Source organism: Capricornis sumatraensis, chromosome 12, assembly GCF_032405125.1.
Source record: "Capricornis sumatraensis isolate serow.1 chromosome 12, serow.2, whole genome shotgun sequence".
Taxonomy (NCBI): Eukaryota; Metazoa; Chordata; class Mammalia; order Artiodactyla; family Bovidae; genus Capricornis; species Capricornis sumatraensis.
Window position 1 is genome coordinate 59,919,551 of NC_091080.1, and position 13,471 is coordinate 59,933,021.

A 13,471-nucleotide genomic window follows, 5' to 3' on the forward strand; every position below is an offset into this window, starting at 1 on the left:
AAGATTCTTTTCATAGCCAATGTTTACCATGATATAAATAGCATCTTCTCATATTGACAGAAATTCTTTGAGTATATACATTACAAAATGTGGAAAACATAAGAAAATATAGACATCATTTGTCCTTTAATAATTTAAATTCTTGAAAATAACTTTTCCTGGAAAAAGATATTTAATGCCTTGGTTAAATATAAATGATCATAAAAAGTGCTTGCTATATACATACTTAGTTCTTTTTCATAAAAGAAAAATCTGAGGATAATTAGTTCTACTATTTTTATATATCTTAAATATCTTGTTTATAATATGAAATTATTTTTTTTTAAATGAGAATTTAATTATATTTTTAAAAGAAATGCTGGTAAATTTAATAGCAACTAATTTAAAAATTAATCTTCTTTTTTACTTAAGAGTTCTGATTTTATTTTTTTCCCTCTGACTGGAATCCCCATCAAACTATTTCCTAAACCAAACTCATAGGTAAAGAAGAGAAACAAAATTAGAACTAGGATATAAATTCTGATTTGTACTATACAATAAGAAGTATAATCATTCTACAATTGCAAATTTTATTATCTCTTATCAAATGCTAAATTATTTTGTTAAAGTATTTCCTAAATATCATATGAGTTAATTTCTAATGGATGCTCATGTCAATTATGGTATATGCATTCTTCTTTATAAACATCATTTTATTCTAGATAAAATTTTTAACAATTTTCACATTTGGTGATAATTTTTATGAAATTAAATAACAGCCAAATTTTACCCCATGTATAAAGGTAATATGAGTGATTCTTTTTAACCTTTGTGTTTTTCATTGTAAGCTTACAGGAAGCTCAGCTATGTTATTTTCAAATTTGCTGCTTCATGAATGCCTTCATAGGAGACACTGAGGAACATGTATTGTCAGCAGGTTTTTCAGATAAAACAATGGCATGATATCTTGTTTTCTGCATTTTTTTCTAGGAAAAAAAAATACTTGCATCCAAAATGTTTAAACCCTGATCTTTGGGGATGCCTTAAAGCTTGCCTGCTTCCCTTAGTGACAAAGGTTTTGATCATTTAATTTACTTTTCTGGTCTCCCTGAAAACTAAACACTGGCTACAGCAGGAAGTCACAAAAACTCTTGACTCCACAGTGGTCAGAACACAGGGACAGGAGAATCTGGTTTCAGTTTCTGGAGAGAGGTTTGGACTCACCTGCACTGTTCGCTGGAGCTCTGCCTCAGAAGAGGGGAGCGAACCCCATGGGCCTTCCCATCCTGCAAATTCAGCTTCCTCTTCGTGCTTGAAGGTGGGTGGCTGAATGTGTGGGCCCGTCTTCGAAACTGCGGGGAGTCAGAATCCTCTTCAGGGAACGTCTGCCAAGCTGAGGACAGGGGGGAAGCTGGCGGGGTCCCTGGTGGAGAGTCTCCTGGAGAGTAGTCCTGAAATGCAAAAAGTCAGGCCTTTCTTTCCTACATGGATCATGGCAGACCTGTTCAGACACAGCTCAAAAGGGACAGAGTGTCTCTTCTGCCTCCTGAGTCATGACAAACTGTTGTGTGTGTTTTTTTTTCTTTTACTCAATCCATGCTGAAGCCTAATCACTATCACCACAGCCCATTTCTTCTGATAAGCAGCTGTAAGACAGCAGCCTTAAAGATAGGCCAGAAAGTGAAAGGGATGATAAGAAAAGGTATTCTTTCCTGTCACCCCTTCTGGTAAAATGCTACAAAGCTACTGTACTCCTTGTTACCAGAAAGATGAAAAGAGATCCTGACCAAAAGAGGGTGGAGTCTGTATTAACATATCTACTGATTTCCGTGACATCTCTGTTGCACGCTTCCTGTACTGTCAAACAATATAACAACGCTTAAGTGTCCAAGTTTCATGGCAAAGACGTCAGGAAAATAAAATAAAGCCTGTTAAGTATCTTTCCTCACAGTGGATGTTTCTAACTACGTGGTCCCTGAGGTAAAAAAATTTTTAAAGATATGAAAAACAGGAAATGAATGAAAAGTGAGCTCTGCCGGAATGCCTCTCATACTGCATGGGTCGGCAACATAAATCTTTCAATTTAGACAAGTATGCTGTTTATACTCTCCAGAACAGGCTCCGCTGTAGAAATCTGTAGCTTGATAAACACGGGTTAGGGCTCATGGACTCATAACTGTCCTCAATTCTACCGACAAAAAGTTTAGTGAAAATATTTTAGTATTTTTCCATTAAAAACAAATAGGTTGCTTCTGCCTCAGGTTACATGTTACAGGAAACAGGAAACCAAACTTAGTGAGAATTGTCTATGAGATAAAGAAGAGCCTAATGTTGCAGTTAAAAGGGTTAAACATAGAGGAGGGGGAAGTAATATGAGGAGAGAACAAAGGCTAAAAAGATCGCCTTATAAGTACAGCAATTATATGGTTCCTTTCTCTATGGCTTTGGATCAACAGTTGTTCAATACTGTTCCCCAAAATATACTATCTCCAAACAGTCAACAGCCTGAGAGAACAGAGTTAGTCAGCCAATAATGTGTTCTGTCCCACCAAGAGAAAGCTTCAGTTGAATAGATAGAAATGTCAACTAAAAAATGATGTACGACTTGAGAGTTGTGAATTAAGTTTTATTTGGGGCAAAATAAGGACTGCAGCCCAGGAGGCAGCATCTCAGATGTATGACCTTAAATTCATGGTTAACACCAGACTATGGTCATTTAAGTTTAAAGGCTCCTCTATGTTGGGAAAGGTTAAATCATACTAAAAATGATCAGTCTAGTAATTATGAGACAAGGCTGGGTACTTTATGAACTATGCCTGTTATTACCCTTAGACAGAGTGATTGGTATGGAACTCTGTGGATTTGTGGTACTAATTCATGGCCTTGATATCTACAGGGATGAATACAAAGGTGTAACCTGGGATTCCCATGAATTTAACATCATACATGTTAATAAATTAGAGGTAACCCCAACCAACCTATCACTGGTATGACCCCAGTGGGTTAAAGATCTGTATTCTACTAGTATGACCATTTAGCAGCTTTTGTGTGTGTGTGTGTGCGTACATGTGCCTTCAATGGGGTTGGAGGATGTAATTGACCATATCTAACTCTTAACATTACTGCAGATGGTGATTGCAGCCATGAAATTAAAAGATGCTTACTCCTTGGAAGGAAAGTTATGACCAACCTAGATAGCATATTCAAAAGCAGAGACATTACTTTGCCAACAAAGGTCCATCTAGTAGTCAAGGCTATGGTTTTCCCAGTGGTCATGTATGGATGTGAGAGTTGGACTGTGAAGAAAGCTGAGCGCCTTAGAATTGATGCTTTTGTACTGTGGTGCTGGAGAAGACTCTTGAGAGTCCCTTGGACTGCAAGGAGATCCAACCAGTCCATCCTAAAGGAGATCAGTCCTGGGTGTTCATTGGAAACTGTTCATTCACTGCTAAAGCTGAAACTCCAATACTTTGGCCACCTCATGCGAAGAGCTGACTCACTGGAAAAGACCCTCATGCTGGGAGGGATTGGGGGCAGGAGGAGAAGGGGAGGACAGATGGAGATTGAACCCCATGCTGCTATAACTATTGACCTTCAACAGCCCCTGAGGGAGTCCAGGGTAGAATGAGGCACTCTGTGCTCCAGGGAATCTGGTGGGAGAGGTCTTTAGATAGTGGGATTTTTTAGGAACAGATTTTATTATCTCAATCCTTGCATCTCCTCATATCTAGAGAAGCACTAAATCCCTTCATGGTGACATCAGATCCTCCTGACTAACAAAAACCCTTTCGTAAAATGAGCGCTTATGGTATTGAACTCCCCCTTCACCAAAACCTTATATTGACTTTCCGCACTGCTGCTTTGGAGCAGTCTCTCAGAGCTATCTGAGATAACTGCCTCCCAGGCTACAGTCCTCATTTTGCCCCAAATAAAACTTAACTCAAAACTCTCAAGTTGTAGATCTTTTTTTAGTTGACAGAAAGGAGCTAATATGCAGAATCTTCTTTGAAATAATAAAAGCTCATGAGTTATTTTTTAGAAGTCATAAAGGACTCATAATAAAATAACTAAGCAAGCATAATACCATATTCATGTTTGTTTTAGCCAAGTTGAAACAGCAGAAAAAAGGAGAGCTCCACTTGCGTACCTTCTCTGAAGCAACACTGTTAGATCGTTCAAAGCTGTCCACACTTCCAAGCCGACCTCTCATTCTGTTAGCTCCCTGTGTGAAGAGTAAAATTAAATCATTCACACGGTTTGAATTTTTACTTTAAAATTATAAAAGGCAACTGTCAGTTTGTGTTAGTATGAAATCCATCCTTTGGGGGTTCACTCAAATTTGTTGGCAGCACTGCCCATAGCAAACACCCTCTTCCAACAACACAAGAGAAGACTCTACACGTGGACATCACCAGATGGTCAATACTGAAATCAGATTAATTATATTCTTTACAGCCAAAGATGGAGAAGCTCTATATAGTCAGAAGAAACAAAACCAGGAGCTGACTGTGGCTCAGATCGTGAACTCCTTATTAACAAATTCAGACTTAAATTGAAGACAGTAGGGAAAACCACTAGACCTTCAGGTATGATCTGAATCAAATCCCTTATGATTATACAGTGGAAGTGACAGATAGATTCAAGGGATTAGATCTGATAGAGTGCCTGAAGAACTATGGACGGAGGTTCCTGACACTGTACAGGAGGCAGGGATCAAGACCATCCCCAAGAAAAAGAAATGCAAAAAGGCAAAATGGTTATCTACAAATAGCTGAGAAAAGAAGAGAAGTGAAAGGCAAAGGAGAAAAGGAAAAAAAATACTCATTTGAATTCAGAGTTCCAAAGAATAGCAAGGAGAGATAAGAAAGCCTTCCTCAGTGATCAATGCAAAGAAATAGTGGAAAATAATGGAATGGAAAAGACCAGAGATCTCTTCAAGAAAATTAGAGATACCAGGGGAACATTTCATGTAAAAATGGGCACAATAAAGGACAGAAATGATATGGACCTAACAGAAGCCAAAGATATTAAGAAGAGGTGACAAGAATACACAGAAGAACTATAGACAAGATCTTCATGACCCAGATAATCATGATGGTGTGATCACTCACCTAGAGCCAGACATCCTGGAATGAGAGGTCAAGTGGATAGTGGAAGCATCACTATCAACAAAGCTAGTGGAGGTGATGGAATTCCAGTTGAGCTATTTCAAATTCTAAAAGATGATGCTGTGAAAGTGCTGCACTCAATATGCCAGCAAATTTGGAAAACTCAGCAGTGGCCACAGGACTGGAAAAGGGCAGTTTTTGTTTCAATCCCAAAGAAAGGCAATTCCAAAGAATGCTCAAACTACTGCACAATTTCACGCATCTCACAAGCTAGCAAAGTAATGCTCAAAATTCTCCAAGCCAGGCTTCAACAGTATGTGAACCATGAACTTCCAGATGTTCAAGCTGGATTTAGAAAAGGCAGAGGAACCAGTAATCAAATTGCCAATATCCGCTGGATCATTGAAAAAGTAAGAGAGTTCCAGAAAAACATCTACTTCTTCTTTATTGGCTATGCCAAAGCCTTTGACTGTGTGGATTACAACAAACTGTAGAAAACTCTTAAAAGAGATGGGAATACCAGACCACCTGACCTGCCTCTTGAGAAATCTGTATGCAGGTCAAGAAGCAATAGTTAGAACTGGACATGGAACAACAGACTGGTTCCAAATTGGGAAAGGAGTTCGACAAGGCTGTATACTGTCACCTTTCTTATTTAACTTACATACAGAGTATATCATGAGAAATGCTGGACTGGATGAAGCACAAGCTGGAATAAAGATTGCTGGGAGAAATATCAATAACCTCAGATATGCAGATGACACCACCCTTATGGCAGAAAGCAGGGAAGAACTAAAGAGCCTCTTGATGAAAGTGAAAAAAGGAGATTGAATAAGTTGGCTTAAAGCTCAACATTCAGAAAATGAAGATCATGGCATCTGGTCCCATCACTTCATGGCAAATAGATGGGGAAACAATGGAAACAATGAGAGACTTTATTTTGGGGGGCTCCAAAATCACTGCAGATGGTGACTGCAGCCAGGAAATTAAAAGATGCTTGCTCCTTGGAAGAAAAGTTATGACCAATCTAGACAGCATATTAAAAAGCAGAGATATTACTTTGCCAACAAAGGTCCGTCTAGTCAAAACTTTGGTTTTTCCAGTAGTCATATGGATGTGAGAGTTGGACTATAAAGAATGCTGAGCACTGAAGAATTGATGCTTTTAAACTGTGGTATTGGAGAAGACTTTTGAGAATCCCTTGGACTGCAAGGAGATCCAACCAGTCAATCCTAAAGGAGATCAATCCTGGGTGTTCATTGGAAGGACTGATGCTGAAGCTGAAACTCCAATACTTTGGCCACTTGATGCAAAGCACTGACTCATTTTCCCTGATGCTGGGAAAGATTGAAGGTGGGAGGAGGAGGGGACAACAGAGGATGAGATGGTTGGATGGCATCACTGACTCGATGGACATGAGTTTAGTAAGCTCTGGGAGCTGGTGATGGACAGGAAAGACTGGCGTGCTGCAATCCATGGGGTCACAAAAGAGTCGGACATGACTGAGCAACTGAGCTGAACTGAACTGAACTGATTAACAGCCCTTCCAGCATGGTAAATAGAACTGTTCACCATCTATTTCCATTATTTCTAAATCAGCCGTCAGATAACCAAATACTCAGACCAAGCTACTGAAGTGACTTTGGTTACAAGGTTAAACATTATTCACATATAAGATGAGAGAGTTCCATGAACGTGATGTCACATATAGGTAAACACACGTGGAAAGTAAAGCACAACAAACCACAACAGTTATAAAGAAAATGGCTTATTACATACAGCTCCCTATAAGCTAGATCATAACTTACATTATAGGATGATAATAAGCACAGGTTAAAAAAAGAAAATGCATCCTAAAATGTATGGATTTATCTTCATTCATTATTCCATAAAACAAAACTACCTCAGGAAAGCACTTCTCTCCAGAAGACTAGATAAAAGTCTGCTTCGGTATTGGTGAATTGGCTCTTTACTTTCTTTTTACACAGTTTCTTCGTATGGATTTCACAGATGATCTAAGAAAAGTACCAAAGAGATCATCTCATCTATTTCCCCCACTTTACGTAGGAAGAAACTGAAGCCAAGTATTGAAGAAAAGAAGATGGAAAGGCTGGTTGGGAACCACATCACATAGAAGGTCTTAGGAGACAAAATAACAGACTAAGAAGTTCTACATAACTTGGGAAAGTTCTGAAAAGAGTAACTAGAAATACATCAAGTCGGTGTGACAGTAACTCTGCACAATGAAAAAACACCCAATATTTTTATAGCGCTCTACAACATTAAAGAGTGTCTCCAAACATTCTTGGGTTTCATTTGGTGGGGAGGGAAAAGGCATTAAGCTTCACTTTAATTGTTAATCAAAGTAATACCTGCACAAAGTTTCAAAAGTCAAACTAGGGACTTCCCTGGTGGTCTAATGGTTAAGAATTCACCTTCCAATGCCAGGGACACAAGTTTGATACCCAGTTGGGGAACTAAGATCCACAATGCCAAGGGGCATCTAAACCCACGTGCCACAATTGTAGAAGCCCTCATGTGCTTCAACGAAGACCGAGCACGGCCAAAAAAAAGTCAAACTGTACTACAAAACTTGTAACGATAAATGACAATCACCAGATCCGTCTCTCACACACTGAATCCCATTCTTCAAAAGTAAGCACTTGAAATTAAATTTATGTTAATGCTTCTGTTGCTCACTTTAATGCTTTTGTTGTTCAGTCATCAAGTTGTGTCCAATTCTTTGCAACCCCATGGACTTGCAACCCCCAAGCACGCTAGGCTTCCCTGTCCCTCACCATTGAATCGGTGGTGCCTTCCAACCATCTCACCCTCTGTCGTCCCCTTCTCCTCCTGTCTTCAATCTTTCCCAACATCAGGGTTTTTTCCAGTGAGTTAGCTGTTCGCATCAGGTGGCCAAAGTATTGGAGCTTCAGGCACTATCTATTGACCTCCTACTCTGGAAGATGAGACTTTAGAATTCTAACTTCATTCAGTCAGTCAGTTCAGTTGCTCAGTCATGTCCAACTCTTTGCAACCACATGAACCGCAGCATGCCAGGCCTCCCTGTCCATCGCCAACTCCCGGAGCTTACCCAACTTCATGTCCATTGAGTCAGTGATGCCATCTAACCATCTCATCCTCTGTAGTCCCCTTCTCCTTCCACCTTCAATCTTTCCCAGCATCAGGGTTTTTTCAAATGATTCAGCTCTTCACATCAGGTGGCCAAAATATTACAGTTTCAGCTTCAATATCAGTCCTTCCTTACCTATCACCATACACAATTCTCTCTTCCCTTCTTTTCCCAGTAGACTTAGATCACAAGTTTCAGTTAAACTAATATTTGGTTCTTAGATTTTTAGACCTTGTAAATATTGTCTGCACCTGAGCTACATATATATTTCACTATTAATACAACTCACATCTTGTACAATTTGTTTTTCAGAAAATCACCTGAAACAAGTGAAAGTGTCAGTCATTCAGTCGTGTCTGACTCTTTGCAATGCCATAGACTGTAGTCCACCAGGCTCTTCCGTCCACGGAATTCTCCAGGCAAGAATACTGGAGTGTGCAGCCATTCCCTTCTCCAGGGGATCTTCCTGACCCAGGGACTGAACCCAGGTCTCCTGCATTGCAGGCAGATTCTTCGCTATCTGAGCCACCAGGGAAGCCCCATAACTACCTGAGTAATCACTAATTTGTTACTACTAATTTATTTGTTTATCATTTATTTATCACCATCAGGGCTTCCCAGGTGGTGCTGGTCATAAATAACTCGGCTGCCAGTGTAGGAGATGCAAAGGACGTGGGTTCAATCCCTGAGTCGGAAAGATCCCCTGGAAGAAGGAATGGTTACAACTCTAGTATTCTTGTCTGGAGAATCCCACGGACAGAGGAGCCTGGAGAGCTATAGTCCATAGGGTCACAGAGATTCAGACACAACTGAGGCAATAGCACTAACAACCACATTATGGGCATCCATCACATAATGCGTCAATTACATTTTTTCTTTTGCTTTGAGCAAACCATTTTTGAGACTTCTGTCTTCCTGTCCCAGTCTGGACTGGTAGAAATTCAGGTTTGCCAAATAGATGTTTCCAGTATTCTCCTTCACTATCAACCTAGAGATTTCCTCTGATGCTATCTTCTGTTGAAATTTCTGTTTCCCTGGGCCATGTCTTCCTCTTTTTCAGCTTACTTCTTCATTTTAGCAGAACATAGATTCCAGGTGCTTTCTGAGAAAGGGAGACTGGGAAGTATTTTTTTTAATTTATCAACACATGTCTGTAAATGCCTTTGTTCTTTATTTATACTACACTAATAGTTGGGCTGAATATACAGTTCTGCTTGGAAACATTCCTTCAGGCTGTATTAGCAGTGCTCAAGTGTTTTCTGGTACAGAAGTCTAATGTCATTGTGACCTGACCCTTATGACCCTGTTATTTCTCTATGGAGGAGAATCTAAGTTTACCCTTGGGCATTATGAAATTTCACAATGAATTGCCTTGGCATGGCTTTGTTCAGGCTTTCTATTGTGTATTTCCTGAGTTTATTAAATTTTGAAACATGTCCATTAGCTCTGAGAAATTTTTTCAATGATTTCTATGAAAATTTCTGCATGTATTTTCTTTCTGGAACTCCTACCCCTTGGCTTTTGGACCTCCAGACAGATTCTTTAACTGTTTGCATTGTTCTCTTATTTTCCATTTCTTTCTCATTTTGCTTTACTTTCTGGAAGATATTTTTTCAACTTAGTTTCATTGCCTTCTATTGAATTTCTCATTTTATGTTCACTATCAGAAAGTTATAAAAGTTCTATCCTGTTCTTAACTGACTCTTTTGTATTTATGGTGGCCCTCTTGTTTCATAGAAGCAATACTTATTCTCATGTGTATATATATCACATATATATGTGTGCGTATATATATCAATTATAGTTTTCTATCTCTGGTGGCTCTGTCAATACCAACTGTATCAATCATAAAACTAATAGCTGCATCTAATATTACCAAATGCTTACCATGTGCCATGTATTATGTAAAGTATTCTATCAGGCATTACCTCATTAATTCCCACAACAGTTCTAATGAAGTAGATACTTAATTTGGCTCAACTTTATAGATAAAGAGACTGAAGCTCTGGTAGCTGAAGTAGCCAACATTTACACAGTTAAAAAACTGAGCAGCAATTTGAATTCAGGGAAGACAATTTTAAAGTGAGGCTCTTGAGCTCAATACTATTTCCTAAAGATAGAGCTTTGTGAAAAGTAAAATTACGAATAAAGCCAAGTAGCCTACATTAGCTGTGTTATTTTGTCAATGTCCTAGAATTTGATCAAGGCTCTTTCAGTTCTTCAGTTCTATACTATAACATGATAAACTATAAATGTGGCTGATAAATTATGGGGTTCGAGTTTGGGGGCAAGAAAAACGGGCCATGTTGCTTTCTGCTACTTTTTTAGCTGCTACTTATATGCCAACCGGCCTGGTTATTTCAAACAGGCTATTTGCTCACGATAGAGAAAGCATTCAGATGGATATCAAACCATTTCCATCGTTAAAAAAACACTGTCACACATATTACTTGCAGGAGTGTTTTATCCATAAGTTTTTCTTAAAGACAAAGAAAAATAAACTTACTTTAAAATTTACTCTACGACAATTGTTTTTTTTTTTTTTGACTTTTTATTTTTTTATTTTTTTTTTCTCCAGAGCTCCAGATATGTTTCTTTTTTTTTTTTTTTAATTTTAAAATCTTTAGACAATTGTTAACTCACACATTTTAACAAATAAAGACAATGGCTATTACTCTGCAGAAAACATAAAATAAGGCCTTTTTTCCAACTCATACTTTATATTAATAGACAGTTCTCTTTTAGAATCATAATTAATATACTAGTAAATATTCCTCTTTTGAAAACCTTCAATTTGAGAAAAAGCAACAGACAAACAACAAGAATATAAGACTCCATCCTCTCAGTTTTGAACAGATAGCTTTTTCAGTTTTACTACATTATGATTTAGTAACAGATGTGTCAAGCCTTTTCCTTTGGACTCACTTTTTAATTGTTTATGAACTGAGCTTTAAAGCATTTTGCAAATGTATCCTATTTCATAAACAGCTATAGTTCATTAAATGAAATATTCCAACATTTAAAAATAGCAGCAATTATGAGCCAAACTATGACTGGAGGGTCAACTTTCTACTATATCACTCAGAGAGAAAAAAATAAAAATAAACTGACAAGTTTTAGAAGTGGGCAAAACCCATTTTCCATGTGTAACCTCTGAAACAACATGGTTAGCTGCCAGCCTTTCCAAGAAGTCCATTCTTCTGCATATGTTGCAAGTAAGACCTTGTTAGGTCACATAAATTATGGCATTTGGCAGCACTTTGAGACACAAAAGCTACAGTATCCACCTTGACCAGAATAGACTGGCAGTGCCCTTGCTGGAAATTCATTACAGCTGATCAAGGCTATGGAGCGGCACTTCAAAGTGTGTCACGTAAGTACTGTGTGGAATGCCAAGGTACTCGGTAGGATAATATCCTTGTGTCATTTGTCAATGACAAGTTCCAGGGCTTACCACTGCTGTATGTACCACCTCATATCCACAGTGTGACATTTTCCTAACATACTGACATTTCATCCTCACGGCAATGGACCCTAATCAGAATGGATGGGAAATGTTTTCCCATTTCACGAGTGGAGAAAAAACTGTTTAGAAAGGTAAATAATTTGTCCAAGGGCATAAATATAAAATGTGCTTGGGCAAGATCTTGAATTCAGATCCCTGACCACCCCATAAATGATCAGTCTACTAAAATTCTCACTCAATACTATGGGAGAGAGGGAGAAAAGGAGAGAGGGAAGGACTGAGAGAGAAAGAAAGAACCTAACTGATTTATAAATGTTGATGACAAGGAGATAAGGAAGTTTTATGAGAAGTTACATTAACACACTTGTGATTAATCTTCTAGAGGCTTTTTCCTGGGTTCTATTTTCTGCTAATAAAATAACAGCATTGTCAGATGACCATGATTGCTATAGGGCTTTTGTTAAAATTAGAAGACTTCCATCATTAATAGAAATACCCATAAAGGATTTTGAGTTCTAGCAGAGAAATAAAAATAAGAATACCAGACATCAGAAGTCACTGTTCCAATGCACTACTATGTTGACTTTCCTACCTTTAACACTTTGGAAGATAACAGGTAGTTATTTTGTAGACTGTATCTCAAAGTGGGTTTGTTAATGTTTCCTTATGATTAGATTCAAGTATTGCCCCTCTGGCGGGAATACCACAGAAGTGCTTCTGTATTCTTTGTAGCATAGGATTTTAATTTTGTCCATTGTTGATGATGTTCAATTTATCATTTGATTAAGAAGATGCCTGTCAGCCTTTTTCACCATAAAGTTACTATTTTCCCCTTTGTAATTACTAAGTATTCATTCTATCCAGTAAATATCCTGATAATGATCAAATTGTCAATTTATTTTTCACATCTGAATAGACTAAGTTTCCTTTCATACAGGAAATGGATACCCACTCTAGCATTCTTGCCTGGAGAATTCCATGGACAGAGGAGCCTGGCAGGCTGCAGGCCATGTGGTCACTGAGAGTCAGACACAAGTAGGCGACTAAGCACCTTAGTACCTTCCTATTATACAACAGGCTACTGTCTGTCACTGTCAATTATTGTGACGCTCAAATTGTCTCAGATGTCACCACTGGAATCCTTCAAGGTGTTTATGTCTTTGTGACATCCTGCCATCTCTCTTTGACAACTTCTTTATTATCTAGAATGCCAAGGTGCTCTGGACTTCTCTCGTAATTTCCATATAGTCCTGGAACTAGCCATTTCTGCCAGGATCCTGGATCCCTCTTTGTTTCTGTACAGAAACCGAAATCTGAGTCCTAAATCAAAAATCTGGTCACCCAAACAGACTTTAACCTGGTCACCCAACCAAGCTTAATTTATTATCTGACATGTATAGAAAAGCTGTTCCCAGTGCCTATCAGTGGACTATATACACACATTTACACACATACACATATATTAATACATATATTACATACATATTATATGTATGTGTATAATATATGTATATGTTATCCTATTGCTCAAAACAGAAAAACCAAGATTCCATACTGCTACCTCTGAGTTGAATTCAACAGCAGCAGAATTCATTCTAATTCCCTCTCCCCTTTTAACTTTGTAATTCCCTTCTCCCAGAATCCCACTATCCCTCAACATTTACATATTTGGTCAGTTCCCTGTATGTAACCAGTCTGCACAGTTGGCACCTCACCCCACCCAGCTCCAGCAACACCACGCAAGGCACCATCCTTGTACTGGGCACCTGGAATGCTTTCTCCCCT

At 38.4% G+C, this 13,471-nt stretch overlaps 1 protein-coding gene across 3 annotated transcripts in view; it reads right to left on the minus strand.

Annotated features, from left to right (window-relative positions):
- TBC1D4 (TBC1 domain family member 4) overlaps positions 1 to 13,471 on the minus strand; it is a 216,650-nt gene that overhangs the window by 43,271 nt on the left and 159,908 nt on the right. For all 3 annotated transcript variants that reach the window (XM_068984279.1, XM_068984278.1, XM_068984277.1), the window contains exons 9-10: positions 4,127 to 4,201; positions 1,204 to 1,430 (exon numbers count right to left, since the gene is read on the minus strand). In XM_068984279.1, coding sequence (XP_068840380.1) covers positions 1,204 to 1,430; positions 4,127 to 4,201 — 302 coding nt within the window. The remainder of the gene's footprint in view (positions 1 to 1,203; positions 1,431 to 4,126; positions 4,202 to 13,471) is intronic.